Genomic DNA, 27,158 nt, shown 5'->3' on the forward strand with positions numbered 1-27,158 from the left:
ACGGTTCTTTGACTTTCTTGGCTCCACCCACTTCAGGATATATTTGCATATAATTCTGCAGACCACTGCCCTGGGTACCGACCTACGGGGCTCCGCCCCTTTCGAACGCCGGCTTTGCTTCAGCGGCAGGGGGGCGTGGCGGTTGCCAAGCGACCGAAGACGCGCCGAGCGCCGGATTTCGGCGCCGGGGCTGGCGATCAGAAAAAACGTGTCGCCCTTTTAGACACTGGGGGCAGTGCACAGCCCCTTCCCCAGACTCCAGCCCAGTTTTCTGATCTCCTCGGCAGCCTTTGAGGCCGCCTCCAAAGAGCGTCAGGATGTCGGAGGTCAGGAGTCAGCGCCCCTCTTGCTTTTCTCCTTTCTCTTCTCGCTGTCACCTCTTTCCAGCTGGAACCTGTCCTTTGTTACACTCACTAATTCTGATCCTCCCTCACCGGCGCCCTAGGCTATATGCGTCCTCACGCTTTTTCTCCTGCGTCTCTGTACCACGTCCCCTCTCTTCATGAATTCTCAGGCCGTGACTTGCAGTCGGAACTGCAGGCGATACCGCAGAGATGTTACTGAAAATGTCTCATCGCCGCCTTCCTCACTAACTTGCCCACCTGTCACACACTGATGCCCTAACACATGATCACCAGCTGTCACACTTTCATCGCGGTCCTCCAGCTCACTGCCATGGCCCTGTGTTCTCACCGACCCGGTGTTAACATCCCACAGCCCCCGTCTCTCGTCGGTATCACAGCACACTTCATCTTCAGCTGCACTGATGAGGGCTCATTTCTGCATCCCTCAGCAACCTGTCTGTCCATTAGCCCTCTCATCTACAACCTCGACAGCCCTGCGTCCTTGCCACCACTTGACATACAGAGTCCTTATTTATCCTGGCCTTACTTAAACTCTTCACTGATCTGTCAGAGCGCACCCCTACCTTACCTATTATACAATTTCCAGCCAGTATCAGCTCCATAATTTGTGAGTCCCAGGGTGAAGTGAAAGGCTTATTAAAATTACTAAGACTTTTAAGTCGTGACAGCAGAGAATTTAACCATGGTAGAAGTCTTCTGAGTACTAAGTGTTGTGTGACTGAATGGGCCCACACCCATGAAGCCAGCCCTGGTCCCAGCATCTCCTAGAACCACTGTGCCCCACCCGATTACTTCTTGTCTTTCTATGCCTCTGCGTCCCCTCACCATCCCATCTCCTCCATGCTGGGTCTCTCTTTGTAAGCTCCTCCCCACATCATTCCTTATTCCCCAACACTGTCCCTGCTCCCAGGTGCCATCACTCAGCATCCCTGGAGACTGTGGCCACATCACGGCTCCCCACTACCTGGTCTCTTTTATCCCTCTTTACTTCCCATCTGCTCTTCATGGTTCTGCTAGCCCTCATTTTCACCCTTCATCCTTTGCATTTCTTGGTGTTTTCTCTGGTTCTCACTGTCTCCTCTTAGTTTATTGTTCTTTACTCTCCTCCTTGCAAGCTGATGACCCCCCAGAGCCTAGAGCACTGCATGACCCGTGGCAGACATTCCGGGTTGATATGGTGGAAAGTCAGTTCCTCTGAGCACTTCATGTTGATCTCTCCGTAAATACCCACCACCACCACCACCACACTTGGTCAAAACGTGGAAGATACCAACCGCCCTTACTGATCAGGGCTAGAGATTTTTTTATGTTTGTTTTGCCTTGAATAGAATACTTTTTGAAGCGACAACAGGAAGATACATCTTTTGTTCACAAAAGTTTCTTTAAAGTGTTTCTTTGTTTCTTTTTTTTCATTCTTGTACTAAGTGCCAGGTGTACAGGGAGAACCTGGGTGCGAACACATCGGTAGGCTGCTGATCACGTGTCGACATTAATCCCGCTTTCAAGGCTACGGTGCAGAACACCGCTGCAATGGATTCGTGTTTGTGACTCGGGTTTTGTATCAATGAGATGGAGCGACAGCAGTGCCACCTTTGCCTAATGGGATCTTTCTTTCGTGCATTTGTTGAAATCATGCTCTGTGCAGTAATCTGCTTTTAGAAAGGAAAACTCTGTGGGGTTCAAAAATAGTACTAAAGCTGTTACGCTGAGTGTTACAGGCACCGAGTCTATTTAAATCTCTAAAAACCATGTTTTGCTTGCACGTCACGTGTAAGGATTTAATTAACAGTATAAGAATTTCTTTTCTTTTTAAACTAAGGTTTTATAAAGACTCCTCATACTGAGCAAGCTATGATTGTTGAGAGAAGAGGCAAACTAGGCTACTTATAACCTCCGGGGTGGATTAGAATTCTATTATTATTGGGATGAAAGATCATCACATTTGATTTCTTTGAGGAGCAGTGGGTGGCTGTCATGGTGTAGGCTATCAAAGCACGATGTGGAAAGCATGACAACCTGCTTAGAAGTTCTGAGTGGGTCTTCGTGGCTGACAGAACACGAACCCGTAGCCCTTAGCACAGCGTCCCGTTCCCCTAGGCTGTCTCTGCCTCCACTCCTCATTACAGCCCGTGTGTGTGGGCATCTCTGGCACTTTGATGGCTGCAAGCTCATCCTTGGGTATTGCCAGCTGCAGGGAATGGTCTTTTCTCCAGAGCCACCCGTGAGAATCCTCTTCTTCCTTCTAGTGGTCCGAGTACCACTTCTTTCATGAAGGGCACTTTATTCTCAAAGCTGGGAGGAAGTCAGTCTCCTTTTAATGTGTTCTTAAAGAACATAGAGTGCATTTGTATGGCAGGGACTGAATTCTTTATTTCTGTTACCACAGAAAATACTCCACCAGGTAGTAAAACAAATACCCCCCCCACGCCCTCCATGGGAAATCTGTTCCTTACCTTGGTTATCTTTACGGGCTCCATCGAAGAACTCCCCTATAGAATGTGCAATAAACGCTCCTTGAATGGATGGATGAATGCATTAGCCCTACCTTTTTGTTATTAGCGCTCTGGTGCAGTACCTGATAAAAAGGCGCTCATTTTCCAGAGCAGCGGCAACAAAGTGCTACAAACTTAATGTCTTAAAACAGGAATATTTTGTCTCCCAGTTCTGGATACTGAAAGTCTAAAGTCATGATGTTGGCAGGGTCATGCTTTCTTTCAAACCGTGGTTGACTCTTTCCTTGTCTCTTCCTAGTCTCTGGTTGTAGCCAACAATGTTTAGCCTTCCTTGTATTGCAACTGCACCAGTCCTAGTCAGCCTTACAGTCTCACTGTATATCTCTTTGTCTTTGCTAGAATCTGCTAAAGATGGCCATCTTATTGGAGTCAAGGCTTACCTTAGTGGGGAATAACCTCATATCAACCAATTATACCATATATGTATGCACATGTACTATATAAATACATGAGAGGTCGAGAGAGACTTTCCAACATAGAGTTTCAGTGTCTCTGTTAGCTGGTGACTTTTGCTTTGGGTGTGTTCTGGGGTATTGTCAGCCACATGCATGAGGGTCTTTCATTTTGGGATTCCAGCAGTTGTGTGTGTGTGCATGGGGGGTCTTTCCTTCTGGGGCGCCAGCAGCCATCTCTCGAAGTAACAGAGCAACACCCTTACTCTTTCTTGCAGGAAAAGCCTGATAAAATAGCGCCGGAGGAAACTGCATTTGAAGAAATCGAGAAAGATTTTCAGGAGGTTCTCAATGAACTTTCAGGAGACAAGAGTCTAGAAAAATTCAGGGTTGAATATGAGAAGCTTCACACCATCATGAAAAAGTCCTACGAGAATGAGAAACGTCTCATGGCCAAATGCAGAGAGCTGAACGCGGAGATCGTGGTGAACTCCGCCAAGGTTGCCACTGCCCTGAAGCTTTCTCAGGACGACCAGACCACCATAGCGTCTCTGAAGAAGGTCAGTGGTCTAGAAACAGGTGAACTTGCATTTCAAACATTGCTTATCCGTTTTACTGACAGCTCTCGGGCTGGCGAGGCATGGGTCATCAGATAGAAATATGCATGATGTAGATAGTTGTTAAGCCTAGGGAAGGGTATTGTTTTAGAAAGAAAATCACCAACCCTGGTGAAGTTTACCATGCTGAAAAAAAAGGAAAACTTTACTACGTTTTGCTGCCTAGTGTCTGTAAAAAAATAATGGCTTATCCAAAAGACTTAGAGATAAAATGTGAAGTTGGGAACCTCAAGATGTTCTTGCTGATGCAGGATGAGTACACACCTGACAGTGTGTGTGTGTGTGTATGTGTGTGTGTGTGTGTACACATGTGTGCACATGATCATGTGTGTATTCATGTTGGGGTCGTTGGCTTACTTTCCACCTTGTTCTTAGTGATAGGGCTTCTCATCAGCTTGGTGCTTGACCAGATTGGCTGGCTCGTTTAGCACCCCAGGTCCACCTGCTTCTGCTTCCCTAGCAGTGGGATTGAAGTTTGTGCCACCAGTAGAATCTGGGAATGTGACTCAGGTCCCTGCGCTTTTGTGGTAAGCGATTTATCCACCGAGCTATCTGCCATCCCGATCGCTTGTTAAAAGTATTTTCACATTTCTTCGTTTCCTCTTGCTTCAGGAGAGATGGCTCTGCGAGCTCTCAGGGAGTTATTTTCATGACGGTTCTCCTCATTCTTTCCTCGTGTCTCTTCATCTTCCTAAGCGCTCTTGTTGGAGAGCCAGAGATTCAGTCTTGGGGAGCGGGGAGAAGTCTGTCTTTGTTCCACACTGCGGTTTTCATCTTTAAGAGTGTTGCATTCTCTTGAAGATAAAACACAAATGCTCCCTGTTGATCTCAAAGTCATAAGAGGTTGAGGTATATTAATTTATTACTAAATCTCTGGCTCTGAGAAAAGACTTAATGAAAGTTTTGGGTAATTCCACTGAAAGCAATCAGATGTCATCCAATTCAAATTAACTTACAAGACCAGTACGAGATAGGACTGACCTGCTTTCTTAGAGACTACTCTCCTGTAGCGTGACTTTCCTGTACTGTCCTTTTCTTCTTCTTGCTGGAATTGTAATAAAAGGAAACTGTAATTCATTTTATAATTGGAGAAACACTTTTCATTATAAACTTTAACACTGGAAATGAAAGTCGCAGACTGATGAGAATCTAATTAGTGAAATTGGTTTGGCTTAAACATTATGCAATCATATTCTCAATTTAGATATCCTTCACTTGTTTTGCCCAGATGTGCATAATGGCTACTCCACCAGGGTAGAGCCCACGAATTGACATTTTGCTCCGAGTCACTAAGGGATGGTCTGTGGTTACTCAAGAGGACTCTCTCTCTGCTAGAATAGCAAACTTGAATTCGCTCTCTTCCATCCATCTTATTCCTTGTCAACCCAAAAGCTAAATATCTTCATCTAAACGTTGCAGGCTTTTATTTATATAAAGAATTCAAATTCTATTCGACAAAAATGTTTCAAGAGAGTGAAGTGGCGGGACAAACTCAAGGTTGTTGCAGGCAAATGCTCAGGTCTTTCCTTTACTCAGACAGCAGTAATTCACCTTTAAGCGTGCATGCAAACAGTCTGCCTGGCTTTTCACAACAGCGAGGCTGTCAGGGCCGGGTAAGTCATAGTTCCATTCCCTGCTATGGGGTTTATTTTCCCTCACGAGCATGAAGCATCTGTTTCTAAGAAAACAAGCTCTCCTGAGACACACAGTGAGATTCCTCTCTCCCTTAAAATAAGCAAGGACCAAACAGAGTACTCATCTAACATGTATTTGGTGAGGATCTGGGCTTGATCTTCTGAAGATGGGAATTACTAAGACTACCGAGCACACTCTGGTCCAGCAAGGAGAGATGACCCTGTGCAATGTTCTAAAGCCGACCTTGACTTTCAGGCCCTCAGCAGGGACAAAATACACTTGTGTGCACACACATATACATACAAGCAAATACACACATGCACTCACACACATATATGTTATATTAATGTGTGTACATATGTGCATATGTGTATGTATGTGTGCATGTGTGTATGTGTGCATGTGTGCATGTGTGCATATGTGCATATATGTATATGTATATGTATATGTATATATATGTATATGTATATATATGTTTCCAAGCTGGCCTTGAACTTGCTACGTAGCCTAGGTTGGTCTCAAACTCAAGAATCTCCTGTCTTTACCTTCCTGGTGCTGGGATTACAGGCGTGTGCCATCATGCCCCACTAAAATAAATTTTTTTCTTGAAAAATATTAAGAATTTTTCATTTATATACTTAAGGATCGTATCCATGATCATCTCTTATAGAATAAAGCCATTTAAAATACATGTTAAGCCTATGAGCGTTCATTTTAAATTTTGTAAATTTATCAACTTATCAGAAATAATCCCTCGCACAAGGGAAAACACCCCTTGAGCTATGCTTGGTCTTCGCTGAAGGCTACTCACACAGAACAATTTAGTCAGTCCAAACTCCCTCATACTCTATAATACATATTATTCTTTGCCGGTAAGTGGCGGTCAGCTGTAGGCTTAGTGCTATTCTTTGTGCTGGTTCTTTGCGCATCTGGAATCCTGTTTGTTTTTTTCTCACTGATATTCTCTGGCCCATCAGGAAATCGAAAAAGCCTGGAAGATGGTGGACTCAGCATATGATAAGGAGCAAAAGGCCAAGGAGACAATTCTCGCCCTGAAAGAGGAAATAGTGAACCTGACCAAACTGATTGAGCAGGGGTCTGGACTGTCAATGGATCAGGACAGCAGGTAGGGCAACGTCTTCTTGATAGTGTGTGAACACGCCTCCGCCTTTGCAGTGGGCGGCAACCTGCTGCAGGCTGGCACGGTTAGCTGGGATTAAAGGCTATGCACCACCACTGCCCGACTCCTGTTCTCCTTTATCTTTTAAGATCTGTTTATTTTTAAAATTTTATTCGTATAGGGGTTTTGTCTGTCTGTGCACAATCGAATATATGCCTGGTGCCCATGGAATCCAGAAGACGGCATCAGATTCCCTGGGAATGGAGGTGGTTGTGAGCCACCACGTGGGTGCTAGGAATCAAAGCCAGGTCTTCTGGGGGAGCAGCCAGTGCTCATGACCACTGAGCCATCTCTCTAGGCTTCCCTCCCTTTTCCTTTAAAGACTCCCCTTGTCCTCCCCAAAGATTATATTACATTTCTTTCTTTAGAAGAATTGCTACTATAGTTTTTTTGTTGAGTTAAGTAGAGGTTTTAGGTTTATCTTTTTTATTATTTTAGCCTCTTTACTCTTTAAATATTGACACCACACACACACACACACACACACATTTATGGATGCAACCTGCTGAGTTCACTTAGTGTTGCTTATACACATATGTGTTTAGGGCTGAACTCTTGGCATTGGATAACCTGTCAAGAGGCTTCTATCAGAAGATTGATTCTCTCAGCAACCATTGATCACCTGTAGCTCCACCTTGTGAGATTTTCCCCATCCATGACACATGCCTAATGGTGATGCCATTTTTAGGTCTCGTCTAGGCAAACATATTGCTGATAGTTGATGGATACAGCTTCTCTATCATATACAGAAGACCCTGTCTTGAAGCAGATGTCCTGGACATCTGGCTCGTAGAATCTTTCTTTCTTTTTTTTTTTTTTTTACCCTAACCCTAACCCTAACCCTAACCCTAACCCTAACCCTAACCCTATCGTAGAATCTTTCTACCTCCTCTTCTGGAAGCTTCCTTGGCTGGGCCTTCAGTACAGAATGGCGTTGTTGATGGATCAATTGGGATCGGAAACCCCGTGGCCAGTTGTTCTTTGTCTTTTGACCAGCTGTGTCTTTCTGTACTGGACTCTCTCTGCTACAGACAAAACATTGCTGATGAGGGGTGAGAGCTACACTTGCCTGCAGTCTAAGGAGAAGTGCTTAGAATGCAGTCATCTCTCTCAAACGTGTATCGAATGGAACGTTGGCCTCTCTGCCCCTTCCCAGCACTCTCACCTGTCCTACATGATGAATCCTTTCCTTTCCTACCTGCTCCGGTTCTGGGCAGGAATTGGGATGCTCTTTCCCCTGACAGTTCTTTATCCCTTAAGCTTTGTCTTGTCGATTTGTCTTCCTCTGGTTGGTGCTGCTGTCTGGCCTGCACCGCTATTCTCTGCTGGTCCTATCTGTAGCAGTCTCTTTCTCTCTCTTTAGCTAACCTTGTATCCTGCAGCATGCAGACAGCCACCTGTCCCCACCCCCCGGCTCGCCTACCTCTATGAAGAGGATAGAGGACAGACTCCTTAACATGCCATTCAAAACCTTTCAAATGTCTGCTGCAATTTTCTCCTCTAGCCTCATACTGTGCTCTCCCTCATTTACTGTGTATACCTCTGTCTTTGCACAAGCATTTCCCCCCTACGCCAAAGAGGCCCCTTCTCCATTCTCCCCGATAAGCTCCTTTCATCCTCTAAAATTCATCTGGAACATGATCCTTCCTTTGTCACAATCAGCATTCCTATCCTGCCTCCTCTCCAGATCCCAGTGACTAGGCGTGAAGAGCTACTGTATCTCATGTTTCCACAGACTCCAACATCTACTTTCAGTAGGACTCTTGTTACATTGTATTAAGAGGATTCCTTAAGGTATTTCCATGCCGGTTAGTTTTGTGCTCCGTTCATGTATTCATTCATTCAATCAACTGGATACCAGCTAAGCCATCTGGGAACCTCTGCTGAGAAAATGCTCCCTTACATTGCCTGTAGGCAAGTCTCTGGGGCCATTTTCTTGACTAATGATTGATGTGGGAGGGTCTAGCCTACTGTGGATGGTATTGCCCTGGGTTTTGGAAGAAAGTAGTCTGAGCAAGTCATGGGGAGCAAGCCAGTAAGCAGCACCCCTCCATGGTCCAGTTTCTGTGCAGTTTCTGTGTCCAGGATCTTGCCTTGAGATCTCACCCCGACTTTCCTTCACGATGGACTGTAACCTGAGGGGTATCTACCCCCAAACGCTTTCGGTTGTGGTCTTCACCATGGCAACAGAAAAACAAACTAGAACAGCATCTTCATGTACTTAAGCTTTGAACTCCCGAAGGAAGAGATTTTAGAAGCTTTGCAAGAGTCTATCTAGCCGGGTTGGGGATTTAGCTCAGTGGTAGAGCGCTTGCCTAGGAAGCGCAAGGCCCTGGTTCGATCCCCAGCTCCAAAAAAAAGAACCAAAAAAAAAAAAAAAAAAAAAAAAAGAGTCTATCTAGCAGGGCATGCAAAGTCTCACACCAGGATCAGCTGTGCTTCCTTGGCCCTCATAACCAAACCTAATGCTGCTTGTTTAGTTTCTTGTATTTCCCTGCTCTTCCGGTCTAACTTTGATGTCGTATGTACAGGCATTGGGGGAAGGAATAGGAAAAACAGCCATATGGTGTCTGTAACGATGGGCTCATGGAAGAACGACTGTGAGCCGTATGAGGGAACTGATGAGCAGGCATCTTAAGGAGAAGTGGACGAGCATGAGGAGTGCCGTGTGCAGAACTGGTGCCGCTTGGAGTTCGAGCTTCAGCCGTGTGCTCAGTGGAGGCTCGCTGTCCTCAAATCAGCCTTAGAGTTGGGGTTTCATTTCTGCAGATGCGTTTGGGCATGGGTTTGAAGGTTCCTCACGAAACGCTTCTGTCAGATCGAGTGCTGCCAAATTCCCGTGGTTTGAGCCATTGCCCAATGGCTTTCAGCTGCAAGAATCTGCGGGGCGTGGTCTTAGCTTGCTGCTGCCTCCCTTCGGGGTTACCCTGCTGCAGAAGCCCCAACAGACGTAGAGCTTCATGCTCGACAAGCACGAATTCCACAGGAAGTCATGGCCAGTCACATGAAATGGATTTTGTAACGTGGAGCTATTTGGCTTACAAGTCAAATCAGTGAGTATTATCACAGGTTCTTTGGAGCCCGGCGGCATGCCTGGCTTTCCAGTTTGTTCTGGGGAATATTTTCTCCGGGCTGCACCCCGTGGGATAAATTAAATTCTTTGGGTGAATGGGAAGAAAACTGAGATGCATGTAATTTGGTTATATTTATGTTTTATTTTGCACATTTTAGCTGTCACCATATCCCCCAGTGAATACATTAGATAACTAACTTCCTAGCTAAACTGACATCTCCACAGGGCTCATTATAAGAGTTGATGACAACAACATGGTCTTATTGTAACAGATCCAAGTAAGACAGAGGTACAGGAAGAACCCATGCTCCCAACTTTTCTACCTGAAATCCTGATTCTCAGAAATAATTGACAACATGATTAGTATCTGTCTTTTTAGAAGTGTCTATAATACACAGATACACGCATGCAGACACACACACACACACACACACACACACACACACCACCTATCACACACACAGGCACATGCATTCATATACTCCCCCCACAGAGATACACACACATACCACATATAACACTCACAGACACATGCATGCATACACACACATATGAATAGACAGTATTCTTTACCAAAAACAAAAAAAGATCTTATTGTGTTTATTACTTTTGTTGTTTATTTTTTTCAAACACCTCACAACCAGCTCCCACTCCTGTCTCTGAAGGCTTGAACAGTGTGCACTGTGGGCCTCCATTGGAGACAATGGGAAGGACCCCGAACCAATGGCCACCTGATCTGACTCCTGTGTTCTCCCTATTCAGCATCCGAGATTTACTGAAGTTCAAAGAAGAGGTGACAAGGGAGCGCGACCAGCTCCTGACAGAAGTGGTGAAGTTGCGGGAGAACCTAGCTCAGATCACCGAAAAGCAGCAGGCAGCGGAGCGCGCCAAGGAAGAAGCGGAACACGCCATCAATCAGGTTGGCTCACCACCTTCCGCTTCCGGAGGGCGGTCCTTCCTGCCTCCTTTCTCATCTAGCACCTCTCTCAGATATAACCCCTTATGTCCAAACCAAGTGTTTCCCGTACTGGCTTGTTTCTCCGGCCCTGCCTGTTGAGCCCTTTTCCCCAGGGTTCTGTCTGAGCGATCATTAAAGGCCATGCGAGCGTGGTTCTGATTAAGGTTTGGGCTCAGGTGGTGTCCCTACGCCAGACTCAGAGCAAGAAATCCCTCGACCTTCTCCTTTATAATTCACAAGGTAAATCACAAGAGCAGACTCTTACAAGAAAAGACATTCTTGAGCACAAAATAGGGAAAGGCCTTTTCGGGGCTGGAGAGATGGTTCAGTGGTTGGGAGCTCTGGATGCTCTTCCAGAGGTCCTGAGTTCAATTTCCAGTATCCACATGGTGTCTCTCAACCATCTGTAATGGGATCCGATGCCCTATTCTGGCACAGGTGTACATGCAGATAGAGTATGAATGCATGCACAATAAATACATCTTTCTTAAAAAGAAAAGCAAAAGGCTTTTCATAGACTTTGGACATGAAAATGTAACCACAGTGCTCAGCTTGACAACACCCATGATCAAGTAACACAATTCCTTATTTCTGGTAACTGCCCTCCTAGTGCAAAGCTGGGCATTCGACCTCCTTAGGACTCTGAGCGCTCTGCATCTGTTTGATGTTTCTCATGTCATTGGCAAATTTTTGCCTGCAGCCAGGGTGGCCCTTTCGGTGTCAAGTTCCCGAAAGCCAACCCAGAACAAGCCTGAACCTGTGAGCTTTGGGCCCAGCATGACTGTCCCACAGAGGCTGTACGGTAGAAGCTTGCTGCAGGCCAGAGGCTGTGGATGCAGGTCTGGTCTGCTGGAGGCCTACCCCCGGGAGGGCTCATCTCTCTCTGCCTTTCCCCACAGTTCCAACAAGAAATCCAGCATCGTCAGAATGAAGCTTCCAGGGAGTCTCGGAAGAAGGAAAAGCTGGAGAAAGAGCTCAAGCAGATCCAGTTGGACATGGACGGCAGGCAGTCAGAGATCAAGGCCATGCAGCAGTACATGCACAAGAGCAAGGAGGAGGTTCAGCGGCTGGAACAGCAGCTCAAGGAGCAGAAGGTGAGTGTGGCCTCCGTTCTGCTCTCCTCCCCTTCTCCCACCCTCCTCTCCTCTCCTCTCTCCTCTTCTGCTCTTCTCCCTTCTCTCCTTTCTCCCACTTCTCCCCTTCCCCTCCTCTTCCTCTCTTCCCCTCACTTCTCTCTCCCCACTTCTCCCTTTCCACTCTCTTCTGCTCTCTTTCTTTCTGCTAGTTTCTCATGTAGCACAGGCTGGTTTCTGGACTGCAGCCCAAAGCCTACATTTTTTTGTGATTTTTTTTTTTTCCTGGAAAATAGATACAATTCAATAGTCACGAGAGTTGCTACTTTACTGCTGCAACTGGGCTTTGAATAAAACGTTTTTATTTGTGTGAAGGCTTTACTTGCATGTGTGCCTGTGTACCACGTGCAGGCCAGAAGAGGGTGTGAGATCTAGGAACGGAGTTGACAATAGCCTGCCCTTGGGTTCTAGGAATCCAACTTGGATCCTCTGGAAGAACAGCCTGTGCTCTCTAATCACTGGGGCAGCATCTCCCCAGCCTCAGTGCTTCCAATGGGTTTTTTTTAGGAACCATTTTCTTGTTTATAACCCCCATAGGTATTCAAAGACAGCCTTTTTCCTCCTCCTCATTTTGAGTTGTGGGGACTGAGATTAGGATCTCACACATCCCAGGCAAGCACTCCTCCATTTTGCTGTCTCCCACCCTTTACTTTCCCCCCTGTTTTTATTTCTTATTTTGAGACAAGGGGGTCTCCCCAGGTTGCCAGTTCTGATCTTGAACTTGCCGTTCTCTGCCCCTTGTCTACTGAGTAGCTGGAATTAGAGGTTTGGATCACCACGCCTGGCTTTATATTAGTTTCTTTGAAACGTTTCATGGACGAACAATGCACATACACGTAGACAAGCATGCATGTCACAAGAATGCAGCTTCGTGATCCTGCCTTGTTCTCCTTCAGTCAGCTCAAGAAACCAAGCGTTACTGACCGCCCCCTCCCCACGGCCCCTGCGTCTCTCCTCAGCTGTTTCACCATCTCTGAAGTTCTAATCAAGTAAGAGTTTTGCCCGAGCTTTACGGAAGTGAACCGCAACCTGGGCACATGCTCCCGCGTCTCACTTCTGCCACATCCACGTGGTGATGTGGTGTCTGAATGCCCACACTCACCAGTGACTGGAAATGTAACTCTTACCCGTGCCAGGGTTGTTGTCAGGGCTCAGTGTGGCTTGTGGGGGATGGGATCAGCCCAGGCAGATAAACCTGATGTCATCCTCTCACGGTGCCCACGGACCATTTAGTCCTCAGTGCTGTGGGATGAGTGAGTGGATATACAGCACTTGCTCCTCACAGGTTTAAGTTTTAAGTTGAGGAAGCCATTTTTAATCTTTACGCATTTTAAATAGTCATGTTTCTAAATGTTCCCCCTCTGGTGGCCATTTAAGACTATACAGATTTTAATGATTTTAATCCGTCTTTTCTTCTTTTCTCCTCCCTTCCCCAAGACACAGCTTAGCCCAGGCTAGCCTTGAACTTGCAATCCTTCTGACCCAGCTTTCCAAGTACTGAGATTATAGACATTCACCACCCTCCTTTTTCATTCCTTAAAGGAACAATACATTTAGTTAAAGAGTCTTTTCCTCAAAATATTTTTTCCCTTATGAAGTTTGCTTCTAAAGGACTTGTTAGGACACACAACACTTTTGTACTTAAGAAAGTAGATAATAGGATACATTTCTTTGTCGTTTGTGCCTTGTTAATTTTGAATAAAGCCAGAATTCAAATGGATAATACACAATGTGCAGTCTTCAGGAAGGGAAAAAAAAAATCCACAAGGCTTCTTTGAAGATGAAATTTAAAAAAGGAGAAGAAGAAGAAAAAAAACCAAAACAACCCAACTTTGGGCAGCCGGGTAAAAACAAAGTTTTTATATAATAGTATCTAGGATCATATAAAACAAAATGGCGTCTTTAGCAGGCAGCTCCATTTTGTTTCATTCCTAGGGATAGGGAATTGGATGGCCCTTTCTGTGATTTGTTTTCTCACACAAGACAGGTATTTAAAGCGAGTGCCTGGTTTCCCCTCTTCTTCCTTCTGCTCGTTTTTTATTCTTCCCATCCTTAGTGTTTCTCCAGCAGAAACAGAGTTTTCAGATAGAATCCTTTGTTGTTTTAAGCCGCGCCTGCGCAGAGCAGGCGCTACGTCACTCCACCGCTGTGCCCCAGTTTCTACTTAGGTTGCATTAGGGGGAGTTCTCTCTGGGATGGTGTTGGGGACCCGTTCTGCTCAGGAAAATGATGGAGGCGTGTTAATGCAGGATTTGCTTCTGAGGCCGTAGCTTCAGGGCCCCAGAGCTGACAAAACCCATTTGAGTCTCTAGCTCGTTTGCAACGATTATAGAAATTGTTGCGTAGGCAAAGCCTGCCAAACGGCGAGCAGACATTAAAATATTTATCCACCACCTGTGAACAAGACTTCCCAAAGGTTCTCAGAAAAAAAAAATCATGCTCACTGTTATTCATTGGAAGCCATTGGTTTCCTCGGCCGTTTAACATTCATTATATTTGAGCGCGTTAGTGCTTTCACTGGGGATAAAGAAAAATTTCCACAAGACGAAAAGGACCGTGGTTGGTATCTTCTTAGGAGGTTGCGGGACCGCCCGTGTGCATTTGCAGACACAGACATCAGATTAACAGGCACTAACCAGCTCCCTCACTCCCCGCCTTTCAGATACTGAATGAGAGAGCTGCAAAGGAGGTGGAGCAGTTTCAGCTGCGGAACATGAAACTCCAGCAAGAGAATGAGCAGCACACGTTGACTTGTGAGCAGCTGTCCCAGGAAAACCAGCAGAAGGCCCTGGAACTCAAAGTAAACACCGCGTGCATGTCCCTAGCGCTTCTGTTCCCAGTACCTGTGAATGGAGGTTTCCCTTTGCTATTGGTGTCTTTCCATTAGACTGAGAGCCTTGGCACAGAGAGGCAGGTGCAGGCTCATAGCGATCGCTTCAGGCCCGCAAACTGGGAGTCTGATGACTTCCTCCCTTACTTACAGAATTGATCATACGCGCATGTAAATGCGTTCTCAAGCAAGCGCAGATGCTCATCTCTGTAATTAGCCCTGCAAGTAACCAGTTGCCCAGAGCTAGAATCCATCCACTACGTGCACAATGGAGAGCTCCGCTTAGAGCTCACGGTTTGTAAGGAGAGGGTAGTGTGGGAGAGCTGGAGCATAGGGCTGGCACTGTTGGCTATTCCAGCATTGAAGAATCCTATTTCGTTTCTCTTTTTAAAACTACTCTCTAATGCGTATTTCAAGAGGTTTCCCTGCTCTCCCCTCTCTCAATAAAGCGTGCTCTCAACTTTGTACGCTCATTTGACGCTGAGGTCTGTATCACGTGCCTTTGCGATTAACAGACAGCACTGCATTTTTCACTTCGGTCCTGAAAGGAAAAGTCAATATTCCCTATTTTTATTATATCTGGATACTGGACATAAAATAAATGGCCTACCAAGAATAGTGTATAGATTCTGAGTAGTGAACCAGACCGTTTTTTATATTATAGTCTCTTTGGAGAATCTGAAGAGGACACACACACACACACACACACACACACACACACACACACACACACGGATCTCGTTTTCAAAGCATACCCCAGAGTAGAGATTTTTTTCCAGGATTTTTCTGAAGTGTAACCGTGGAGCTTGGATTAATGGCTATATAATTAGAACACCACACCGTTGAAAAGGCCTTAAGATCAGCCAACTGGAGCCTTCTAGGGTTTAAGGCTAAGAAGACTTAGAAGGGTCTATAGTGAGTTGATCTGAAGCTCTTTTTTTTTTTTTATGATGCTGTAGTAAGTTGGAGCAGACATGAGATGGCCACTTAAGTCAGAGCATTATGTTAGCTCCTAAGGATTATAGCAAGAAAAAAAAAGTATCTCACTAATCCTGTCCTTTGATAACATGAGTGAGACATCTGGAAAGATGGACGACTTTTGTTACATCCAGAAAGTAATGGAATTGTTTCTAGCAATAACCCAGAGGTAACATGCATAGCTAAATTTCTCTCTTCCTTCTCGAGAGTTAGGGTGATTGCAGAAGAAACTTGAACTGCCTTTATCATCATTTTCCTAGTTATTTAAAATGGAAAAAAAACATAATTTGTATTCTGCCTGCACCACATGCCTGTCTGGTACCCACAGAAGCCAGAAGAGGATGTTGAATCCCTGGGACTGGACTTTCCATGTGGGAATCAAACCCGGGTCCTCTGGAAGAGCAGCAAGTGCTCTTAACCACTGAGCCATCTCTCCAGTCCTTGATGGCAACGTTTCTTTAAACAGTGAATTTAATTTCAAATAAAAATGCCCCCAAGGCTGGAGAGTTCCTTGCCTACAATTCTTTCCTGACATCTCCTGCCAATGTGTTGATTTGCTTATCCATCCCACTTGGCCACTGCTCTCTCTGCACACCTGTACACTAGCCCCGTCTGAGGAAGGATGAGTCTCTGGTGTGTGTAACTGGGTCCAAAAGAACGTTTAAATATAGCAATTTAATAACCTCAGAGAGATCACTCTGTCAGTTTGTGAAAACTGCCAATCAAATACAGCATTTGTACGCAGGACCCTACACTCGAATGCACATAACTCCGTATTGTTGCTTGATTTTATAAATAGGTGGCAACTTAAAACATCAAGCTTTTCTTTTATCAGCCTTTTCGTTATTTTTATTTTATGCACCACATACTTTAGTCACAGAACAGAGGCCTTCAGTTTTTCTAGAAATCGGACAATGTGTATACTTTGATCCAGTTCCATGGAACAATTGCACAGATATACAAAGAGTCTCTTTTTTTTTTCTGATCCAATTGATAAGATAGAATAGCCCACCTAGATGAGATACAGTTGGCTCATCTAGATACACAAAATCCTGTACACATCCATCCCTTAAGAACGTTGATAACAACCTGTAAACGTGCAGGGAGAAATCTTAACATCCGCCTCTGTGTTCTCTCGGCTGGCATGGGCGAAATTCCCCACATGACTCTGATAAACCCTCTATATAAGTATTCTAAAAGCAAATAAGCCAGCCCACTTTTCACAGCAGAGGACCTAGAGTCTGTGAGCAGAGAGAGATGGCTACTCTCTGAGCCTGGCAACAATCTCTCTACCCATCGAGTCCCCAAGGCAGGTTGTCACCATGCCAGACATACACACCCCAATTCCATGGTGGCCCAGTGTGTCCAGCCACCACACTCTCTTGAACTCAATTAAATCTCCACATGAAAGAGCACACAACACAATAGCCTCTGATCCAATTGATAAGATATAATTGCCCACCTAGATAAGATAGAGTTGACTCATCTTAGATACACAAAGCCCTGTACACATCCATCCTTTAAGGATATTCATAACAACCTGTAAATGTGCAGAGAGGAATCTTAACATCCGCCTCCATGTCTCTCAGCTGCTCCCGTCTCTCCCAAGAGTCTTCTTATTGACTCCGAATTCAGTCCCCCACTGGCTCTCCATTTGTTCAGCCTCATTCTCTCTCCTAATGCAGGCCAAGGAGGATGAAATCCACCAGATGCGCCTCGACCTTGGAAAGCTCAACAAGATCAGAGAACAGATCCACAAGAAACTGCGCCTGATCGATGACCAAAAGATCGAAGTGGAACAGCAGAAGGAGACCCTGAAGAACCAGATCCTGGGGTTAGAGAGAGGTAACCCACTGTGTTCTCGCACAAACTCTAGATCTCTAGATATGACTACTAGGTATACTTGTCAAGTAAGCTTTAGGAAATCCAGCTGCCTTTTCCTTCCAAGACAGCGGGAGGTGATCTTTCATTGAGTTGTAGCTGCGGGTGAGCTCAGCAGCTTCTCCGTGCATCTAGTCTATAAATGGGTACAGACCATGAGCTAGCACTGGGTATGTGGAAGACCTTGCTTTTCAGGATGCTCACGGGATAATGAGGATTTACAGCCTAAAGTCTTCCATATTAGAAATGAAGAACAATGGCACTTTCAGAGTGTGTCATCGGCCAAATGAGACCAAAACAGTCCCATGTTTTAATTTCTGTATATTTTCCTTTCCATAACTGTAAACTTTGAGATCATTCTATTGGTCTCTCTCTCTCTCTCTCTCTCTCTCCCCCTCCTCCCTCCTCCCTCCTTCTCTCTCTCTCCCTTTCCCCGCTTTGACTATATTCTACGTATATTCATTAAATTAATGTTTATAAGTGTTTTACTTGAATGTCTGTGCTCCATGTGGATATCTGGTACCCTCAAAGGCCAGAAGAGAATATTGAATCCCTTGGGCTGGAGTTATCAATGGTTGTGAGCTGCCACATGGGTGCTGGGACTTGAACCTGGGTCTTCTGAAAGAGAAGCAAATACTTTTAACCAACCAGCCATCTCTTCAGTCCCCCCATAGATATTTTTCATACATTGATCATTGGATCGAATTTTTTCCCCATTTGTGGAAAGCCAGCATGTTTCTTTGTTTGGTTATTTCATATGTACTATTGACAATATCTTTTCTTAGGGGCTTTTGTTTGCCATAATAGCTTGCTATGTTGAATTTCTGGGCTGAAGGAACTTTCCAACTTGCAGCCTCCCAAATAGCTACCGGTGTGCACCTGAGGGACCTGTCTCTTTTGATGTGCCTAACCGAAGAGCAGTGCTAGCTATATTGGTGAAGAGCATGGGCCCTTTCTAATGCTAGGATTTCCTACAATAATATCTGAGAAATGATCTCCAGAATTAATAAGAGATGTCAATGAGGTAGGAGGCTGTAAAATATGTGTAGCTACCAGTAGCATTTTATACCAAAAAAAAAAAATTAGCTAGAGTCCTGTTCCACAGTAGTAACTAAAGTAATAAAATAAACAAAGTTACTAACATGCCTATAAGACCTACAGATAAAAAGCTACAGAATTCCAGCGAGGGGCATAAAGGAAGACTTGGCAAGTGGAGGGATGTAACAAGTTCTAGGCAGTTACATTTTATAATTCTACCCACAGATAAAAGGGAAAAGATCTAAACAGCTCAAAGACCTTTGGCAGCCAGCTGGAGCAGGCTTTCACTCTCACCCTTGCTCACCCTTGGTCCTGTGGCTGGCTTAATCTCTTTCAGTTTCCTTTCCCATCTCTTTAGTAGGACCAGAAGATCCGCATCCTTGAGTTAGAGTGAAGGTCACCTGTCACTCAACTCAGAGCCGTTGCCCAGCCACAGCTGAACACATGAAGTGATTTTATTTTTTTAAAATCACTTTGGCTTAGTTATGTTCTCCCTTGGAGCCACTCTGCATTCATTATTATTTTCCTGCCTGGCAATTTAGAGGTTGAGTCTTCAAAGAAGCAAGCGGAGCTTGATAAGAAGGCAATGGAGGAGCTTCTGAGAGAGAGGGACATACTGAACAAGGTGAGCTCGTCACAGCCACACGCTGGTAAATAATGCCTTCCTCTCACCCTGTGGTATCGGCTCAGAACGAGTTGTCGTTGGGGGAAAGAAATCTCCCGAGCAAAGAGCAGTGGAATAGAATAAATAACGCTGCTCCATTTTCCTCTGGGCAGATGCTTGCAACCCATCATTGTCTGGCCCGTACCGGAAGCTACATTATCACCTCCCAGCACAAAAGGACTCTGGAGAATTTGCATATATGCCAGCAGGAATTTCAGAGTGTTTTTGGATTCCATTCTCGTTGCTGCTGTGTTTCTTGGCATCCTAAATAGTTCATAGAATTTCTTAATTTAATATCTATAATCTACATTCTGACTAATCCCCAAATTGCAGGTGTGAGTGCTAATTGAAATATGCCTTTGAGGTGTTAGGTAAGAAAATGACTGGTTGGTGAGCTAAGTCTAGCCTTTCTTCCATCTGTCTTTTCAGAATTCTACAAACTTACACCTAGGAAAATGTTCCACTGGACTTTGTCCCCCACTTTCCCCTTTCTTGTGGGCCAAGGGATCGAACCCAGCGTCTCATATGCTATGTAGGGTTTGGTTCTGGTTTCTCAGCCTTGTCTCTTCTGGTCTCTCGAGTTCATGGCAGTCAAAGTTGAGGGAGGCACTGGGGAAGGTTTTACAGACTTTGAGCTTCCCCACAGATTTTCTCTGTTACCTTCCTCCCTTTTCTCTGAGCGTTCCTTCTCGTGGCAGACTTAGGAGGGTTTTATCTTGGAAGGGAGAAGTCCCAGGATGGAGGGGCCAGCCTACTTCCAGGTAACAGGATGGATTTAGCTCACGGACACGCTTCCTTGTGTGCTCGGAAACGAACCAGTTTTGACAGAACACGAGACTAGAGAATCTTCAGGAATGGGCAGACTACATACTTCTGTGGAAAAACACTCAGTAAGAAAACTATTGAAGTCTCTTCCCAACAGGTCTATAAACTATCCTTTATTCTGCAAACTTATGTCTAGGAAAGCATTCTGTTGGATTTAGTCACACCCCCACCCCCCTGCCTTTCTTGTGGTGCTGGAAGTGGAACTTAGGGCCTAACACAAGCTGTGCAAATGCTCTACCACTAAGCCACGTCTCCAGCTCTGGATTTAGTTTTTAAATTTATCTTTATTCCTCGCATTGTTACATCTCTGTAAATAGTCAGTGGGTTTCCTGCTACAGCAGGACGTGCAGCAGGAGGGTTATTTCACATTTCTCCATTTGGTTCGCTTCATAGGCTCCTCCTTCAGGGCAGACTTTGCTGTTCTGTATTTTCCCAGGCCATTGCCTGCATGGGACCCAGTAGGTATGCAATCAATGTTATTGATTAATAGATTCGTTCCTCACTGATTTGAAATGCCAACCTTCATGGAAAGAGTGACATTGTTTTGACGGCCAGCACGGTGCATCTATCCATTCAGTACCGCGTGGAGTGACATTTATAACGTAAATGCTTCACCCGAGTACCTGAAAATCAAACTGACCTTGTACAGTTTCCCCATCATTGCCCAACTAATGTTTCATGAGCATTTTACATGCTCTAGTCCAGTGGCTATTCAGACAGAATTTCACCTTGGGTTCCTTTAGGGATTAGAGAAGAAACTGTCAGGCACATCATGGAAGCCCTGGATCCAGCCCCCGGAAAGTTCCAGGGAGCTGGCTTGGCATTCTCAGGATGGAGCCTTCTCTTCCCACAAGCGCTCACCCTGATGCTTGCATTCATTTCTCTTCGAGGAAAGACCCTGTCTGCTGGTCCGTATGGCAGGAAAGTGGCTGTCGCTATCCACTCCCAGGTGTCCACCATCTACTGAGGCCCAAAATTATGCAGGTCCAGTGCTGGGCATGGGGCTTAGTGGCAGAGAGGCTGAGTGTTGTGAATGAAGCCCTGGATTGGAGTCACAGCACCACACACACACAAGCTCACACACGTACTCTCACCCAGATGAAGCCCTTGAGGGGCTCACGGATCCATTCATTTGTGGCTGGTGAGGTAAGCCCTCTTGAGAAGCGTCACCAGTACTCCAGTGCAGCTTAAAAATGGTAGGGGTGGGGAGATGCTCATCAGGTAAGGGAGCTTGCTGCCAGGTTTGACGGCCTGAGTTCAGTCCCCGGAACTCTCATGGTGAAATGAGAAAACTGACTCCTTCTTGTTGTCCCCTGACTTCTATATGTGTGCCGGACAAAAATAAATCAATGTAAAAAAATTGTAGATACCTGCTTTCCAAATCCAAAGTCCCCAAATCCACATTCTTCCAAACAAAAGCATGGTCAGGCCTATTACAGTGATACCTCAGTCCCTGGTACTAACTTCTGTCTCAGTTAGGGTTTCACTGCTGAGAACAGATACCATGACCAAGGCAACTCTTATAAAGGACAACATTTCACTGGGGCTGGCTTACAGGTTCAGAGGTTCAGTCCATTATCATCAAGGTGGGAGCATGGCAGCGTCCAGGCAGGTGCCGTCTTCATCTGAAGGCTGCTGGCAGAATACTGGCTTCCAGGCAGCTAGGACAAGAGTCTTTTTTTTTCCCCTTAGGAAAATACTTTGCAGTCCAGGTCCTTTATTTCCTTTGTATACATTAGGCCATGAATCCATATGGAATGGGCTCCAGCAGCTCAGGCTCCTTCCCGTTAGTCCTCACAAAGTGGGCTTCTCTGGGTGGCGCCGGCTGGCGCTTCAGCTGAACCCAGGAGCCCTTCTCTTTGGCTTCCTCTTTCTTCTGATCGTTCTCCTTCACCCGCTTCAGGAAGCCGTCTCTGCTCTTTGGGTGCTTGATGTGCTCAATCCGCACATTGATCCTCTTGGCCAGAATCTTGCCTTTAACTTGCTTGTGTTACAATGATGCCCACGGCATGCTGGGTGACATTGTAGGCTCTTCTGGTTTTTTGTGGTAACACTTATGGGGCATTCCTTTTTGAACAGTGCCCATTCCCTCGATGTCTACAATATCATCCTTCTTGTAGATTCGCATGTATGTGGCCAAAGGAACGACTCCATGTTTCCTAAAAGATCTAGAGAACATATATTGAGTACCTCTCCTCTTTCCTTTTGTGTTCGTCATTTTGGCGAGTTACAGGAAGATGGCTGCCCCGGCAGACTAGGACACGTGTCTTAAAGCCCACACAGTGACACACCTACTCCAACAAGGCCATACCCTCTAATAGTGCCACTCCCTGGACCCAGCATATACAAACCATTACATTCTACTCCTTGGCCCCAATAAGCTTGTCCGAACTCATAAGTCTATGGGGGCCATATCTAGCCATAGCACAATAAAAAATACATTTAGTCCAACTTCAAAAGTCCCCGTAGTCTACATCAGTCTCAACAACATTAAAAGTCCAGAGTTCAAAATCTCTTCTGAGATCTATCCAATCACTTAACTGTAATCCCCAAAGCAAGTCAGAACACCAGTTGGGCAAACTCCAAACTCTGCATCTCCATGGCTGATGTCAAGGCAGTAATCAGGTCTCCAACTCCTTTTTCATGTGTGTTGACTGTAAAACCTTTTATCCTCCTGGGCTGGTTCCACTCCCTGTTCACTCCCTGTCAGCAGCCCTCCTCAGCAGGTAGCCCACAGCTCTTGAACATCTTGAACATCTCGCAGTCTTAAAGGCACTTAAGTGTTACAGCTTCTTGTTTCAATGTCTGGGATCCACACATGATCTTCTGGGCTCTTCCAGAGGGCTGGCCATCACTTCTCCAGCTCTGCCCTCTGTAGCGCTCTAAGTCAGGTTGATCCACTCCACTGCTGCTGCTGTTCTTGGTGATCATCCCATGGTACTGGCATCTCCAATACTCTGGGGTCTTTAACTGCATCTAGGCTTCACCAGTAGCCTCTCATAGGCTCCCTTCATGGTGCCAAGCCTCAACTCCTCTGCATGACCCCTTCAGTCCTGGGCCACCTACTGCAACTCAGGCTGCACCTTCACCAATGGCCTTCCATGGCCTCTCTCAGTGTCAATCCTCAGCTGGTCTTCACGATGCCTTCATGCCTTCAAAACCAGTACCACCTGGGTGACTCTCACATTACCAAGTCCAGCTGTAGCACAAGGTACCATCTTGGCTGTCTCTGGAACACATAGCTTCTTTGTGCTCTCAGAAAACACTTCCCAGAAGATTTTTTACCTCAGTGATGCTGGTCTCTTCTTAATCACTGCTAATTTCTTAGCTTGAGCTGACCAGCATCGATCATCCCAGTGGTTCCTTCTATTTTTTCACTCCAGAACCAGAGCCACATGGATGAAGCCGCTGAGTTCTGCTGCTTGCAGGAGCTGGAACATGGCCCCCTTGTTCTATTACATGGTCACTGGTTTTCTGTTTCCCAATTCCTTCACTGCCTAAGCTTGGCTGTCCTGGACCTTGCTCAGAGATTGACCTTGAGCTCAGAGAACTCAGGCATCTGCATGCCTTTCTCCCAAGCACTGGGATTAAAAGTGTGGTCCACCGAGTCTGGACTTTAACTTTTCTTCAACTAGAACTTGATGAGTTTTAGTCTGGCCTTGAACTCAGAGACCTGCTTATCTTTGCCTCCTGGGATTAAAGGCTAGTACCACCGTGCCTGGGCCTAAACTTAGCTGGGTGGAATCTTGCCTCAAGGTTACTACTCCTTTAATTCAATTTAATATCCTTGAACATAGGATTCAGCTCTGTTTCACTTCCTGGTGCCCCTTTAATATCATATATTTTATATTTTTCCTTTTTAGCTTGCTATGCTTGTTCAAGATGCTCTTTGTGAGATTTAACCAGAGAAAGTCTCTGCTAGGCTTTTTTTCTGAGATTTCTTTTGTCAAAGTAATTAATATAAATCTCTTTACCTTAGCCTCAGCTAGATTTTTCATACAAGGGCAAAAAGCAGCCACATTTTTTCACCAAAATCCCACAAAAACGGTCTCTAGGCCACATACTGAAATTCTCCACTGAAACCACTTGGGCCAGGCCCACACAGTTCATATCACTCTCAATGAACAAAGTGTTTTGTATTTCTACTAGGATAGCCCATTAAGCATTAAAGCATTCCACTGCTTTTCAAATCCAAAGTCCCCAAATCCACATTCTTCCAAACAAAAACATGATCAGTCCTATCACAGCAGTACCCCAGTTTCTGGTACCAACTTCTGTGTTAAGGTTTACTGCTGTGAACAGACACCAATATTAGGGAGACCAAGACAAGTCTTAGAAAGGACAACATTTAACTGGGGCTGGCTTCCAGGTTCAGAGGTTCAGTCCATTATTACCAAAGTGGGAACATGGCAGCATCCAGGCAGGCATGGTGCAGGAGGAGCTGAGAGTTCTGCATCTTCATCTCAAAGCTGCTAGCAGAAGACTGACTTCCTGGCAGCTAGGGTGAGGGTATTAAAGCCGGAGCCCACAGTGACACACCTACTCCAACAGGCCCACACCGTCTAATAGTGCCGCTCCCTGTGCATATACAAACCACCACACCGGGTTTAGGTGATTAGGTCTGGTGGTTCAGTCTTCACAGCATAAAGAAAAGAGCTGGAGTGGAAGTGGGTTTCAACCTCGGCCCCACTACATCCCTGTGGTGTGAGTTCACTTTATTCCTTGGGCCTCTGTCTCCTACTGCTAAACAGGGAATAGCACAGAGTAGATTTGGGATGCGGTGGTTTATTAGTGCATTAAAATGTGCCTTGTGCAAAATTCACAATCAAAGAGCAAATGGATGGATAGAGTGGAAGTTTTGATTCACACCAAATACAAGGCGTCTGGTTATTTCAGAGATGGGGACCGGGATAGCCTGAACCCCAGGTTCTTGAACACGCGAGTAAGGCACCCGATTTGTCACCCTTGTTCTTTAGAATATGCTTAAGGCAGTCAGTGCGACCCAGAAGCAGGTGGACCTGGTGAAGCTTCACGAGCAAGCCAAGAGGAACCTGGAGGAGGAGATCCAGAACTACAAGGACGAGGCCCAGAAGCAGAGGAAGATCATCTTTCAGCTGGAAAAGGAGCGGGATCGGTACATCAACGAGGCCAGCGACCTCACCCAGAGGGTAAGCCATGCCAGCGTTGCTGCAGGGAGCGCCCGCGCTGTTCTGCATGTCTGGTCACCGCAGACTGTGGAGGGACGGTTTGTTCAAATGTTTGCCTATGGCTTGCATTCAGATTTACGTCTTGCTCCAGAGCGGATCCCGGGCCAAACTGTAGAATGGAGTTCCATGCTCCCGTTCTCTCTCGTCTGTCTTTGTCCTTTGTCCCCTCGCCTTGTGGCTTCTTCCTCTTTCCTGCCGCTCTGCTGTGCAGCGGCACCCCCACCCCCACCCCCGAGTTTGGCGACATCATGTTTCTGGCATTGTCTTAGTGGGCGTCTCTTGCTGTGACGAGACACCAAGACCACAGCAGCTCTTACAGAGGAAAACATTGAATCGGTGTTAACTTACAGTTTCAGGGGTTCGGTCATTTATCGTCATGTCGGGGGAAACATGGTGGCACACCAGCGGATGATCTAGATGATGCTAGAGAAGGAGCCTACAGTTGTACATCTTGATCTGCAGGCAGCAAAAGGACACTGCGTACCACACTGGAGGTGGCTTGAGCACAATGAGACCTCTGTGCCCACCCCCCCATGACATGCGTCCTCTAACAAAGCCACACCTTCTAATAGTGCCACTCTCTATGCCAAGCATCCAAACACACGAGTCTATAAGGCTCTTACTTAATAAAACCATCACAGGCATCAATATTTTCCAACCCTCTAGTCTCTCCCTGTGTCTGTCCACGATGCACCTTATCTCATTAGAACATGGAAGCTAAGCATGTTCTAATTTTAGAGGGAAAAAGAACCTCTAACTCCACCGATGGGGGAAACCCACGCTTTGGGTAGCTGGCTTCTAGATGTCTCCTTGTAAACCAACTAGAGGGAGAGGGACATATCAACAAGGAGGATCAGAGAGTCGGGCTTTGTTTTCTTAGCACATAGCTGGCATCAGATAAGGCCAGTTAAACAGCGCCCATCTGCAGTGTACTCTCGGACAAATGGCCTAGATCCTTAAATTATTTACCCTCACGAAACCTCCTCGCCCAAGAATTTTTTTTTCTTGAACCCAGCTACATAGAAATATAAATAAGTGTGTAAACCAAATATTGACTGATAGTAAATCGTAAGTGTATTTCAAAGCAGTTCATTGATATACAGGGATTGTTACCATTTCTTAAAGGTGGAAGCCAATTTGCATGCTAATGAGACAGATGTACTTGTTTAGTTTAACATACAGAATGAAATCTTGGTTGAGTATTTAACACCGCAGAACATAAAGCATCCCTAATGTTTTTCAGAGTTGATTGCTACTTTGATTTTCATAATTGTCAAAGCTGGGAATGCCACTTCCCATAAAATATGTCATGCAAAGCGGCAGAAATATGTGCAAGGTCATTTCAGAAATTGTTTGGAAACTCTGTCCTAATCCTAAGTCAAAATTCGTGTAATGATTATTTTTAATGAAATTCAGGTCAGCAACTCAAACAGTAATTGTAGAAACCAAACATTCGAACAATACACCTCACACATATATCGATGCTTATATGAGTATAGAAAAATATCAGAAGTCTTTGTTTTTCGTAATTAAGAGCATTCCTCTTCTGTAAGAACAGAAAAGTTTGTGTACACAACAAAAGCTGCTGGAGGCCAGTTCCAACAGTGTCAGGCACCGAGATGGGACACAGTGTCAGAGGAAGGCCGAAGGCTGGTGACCTCTGTCTGGCCTTTAAGTCTCTTACTATTCTGGGGGCCAGAAGCTGATGGCTTCTGGAAATTTAACTCTTACTGTTCTGGGACCAAAAGCTGAAGACTTTTTGGCAGTTTCACAGAGAAAGAGAAGAAGAAAGAAAGAAAGAAAGAAAGAAAGAAAGAAAGAAAGAAAGAAAGAAAGAGAGGCACACACACAGGCAGAGATACATAGACA

At 45.5% G+C, this 27,158-nt stretch overlaps 1 protein-coding gene across 1 annotated transcript in view; it reads left to right on the top strand.

Annotated features, from left to right (window-relative positions):
- Positions 1 to 242: 242 nt before the first annotated feature.
- Cfap58 (cilia and flagella associated protein 58) overlaps positions 243 to 27,158 on the top strand; it is a 103,565-nt gene continuing 76,649 nt past the window's right edge. Inside the window, exons 1-9 of the mRNA XM_032895532.1 lie at positions 243 to 326; positions 3,549 to 3,830; positions 6,500 to 6,648; positions 10,538 to 10,694; positions 11,633 to 11,827; positions 14,529 to 14,666; positions 17,360 to 17,519; positions 19,136 to 19,218; positions 25,059 to 25,250. Of these exons, the coding sequence (XP_032751423.1) occupies positions 318 to 326; positions 3,549 to 3,830; positions 6,500 to 6,648; positions 10,538 to 10,694; positions 11,633 to 11,827; positions 14,529 to 14,666; positions 17,360 to 17,519; positions 19,136 to 19,218; positions 25,059 to 25,250 (1,365 nt within the window). The 5' untranslated portion in view covers positions 243 to 317. The remainder of the gene's footprint in view (positions 327 to 3,548; positions 3,831 to 6,499; positions 6,649 to 10,537; positions 10,695 to 11,632; positions 11,828 to 14,528; positions 14,667 to 17,359; positions 17,520 to 19,135; positions 19,219 to 25,058; positions 25,251 to 27,158) is intronic.

The sequence above is a fragment of the Rattus rattus genome, chromosome 2, assembly GCF_011064425.1.
Source record: "Rattus rattus isolate New Zealand chromosome 2, Rrattus_CSIRO_v1, whole genome shotgun sequence".
NCBI classification, from domain to species: Eukaryota; Metazoa; Chordata; class Mammalia; order Rodentia; family Muridae; genus Rattus; species Rattus rattus.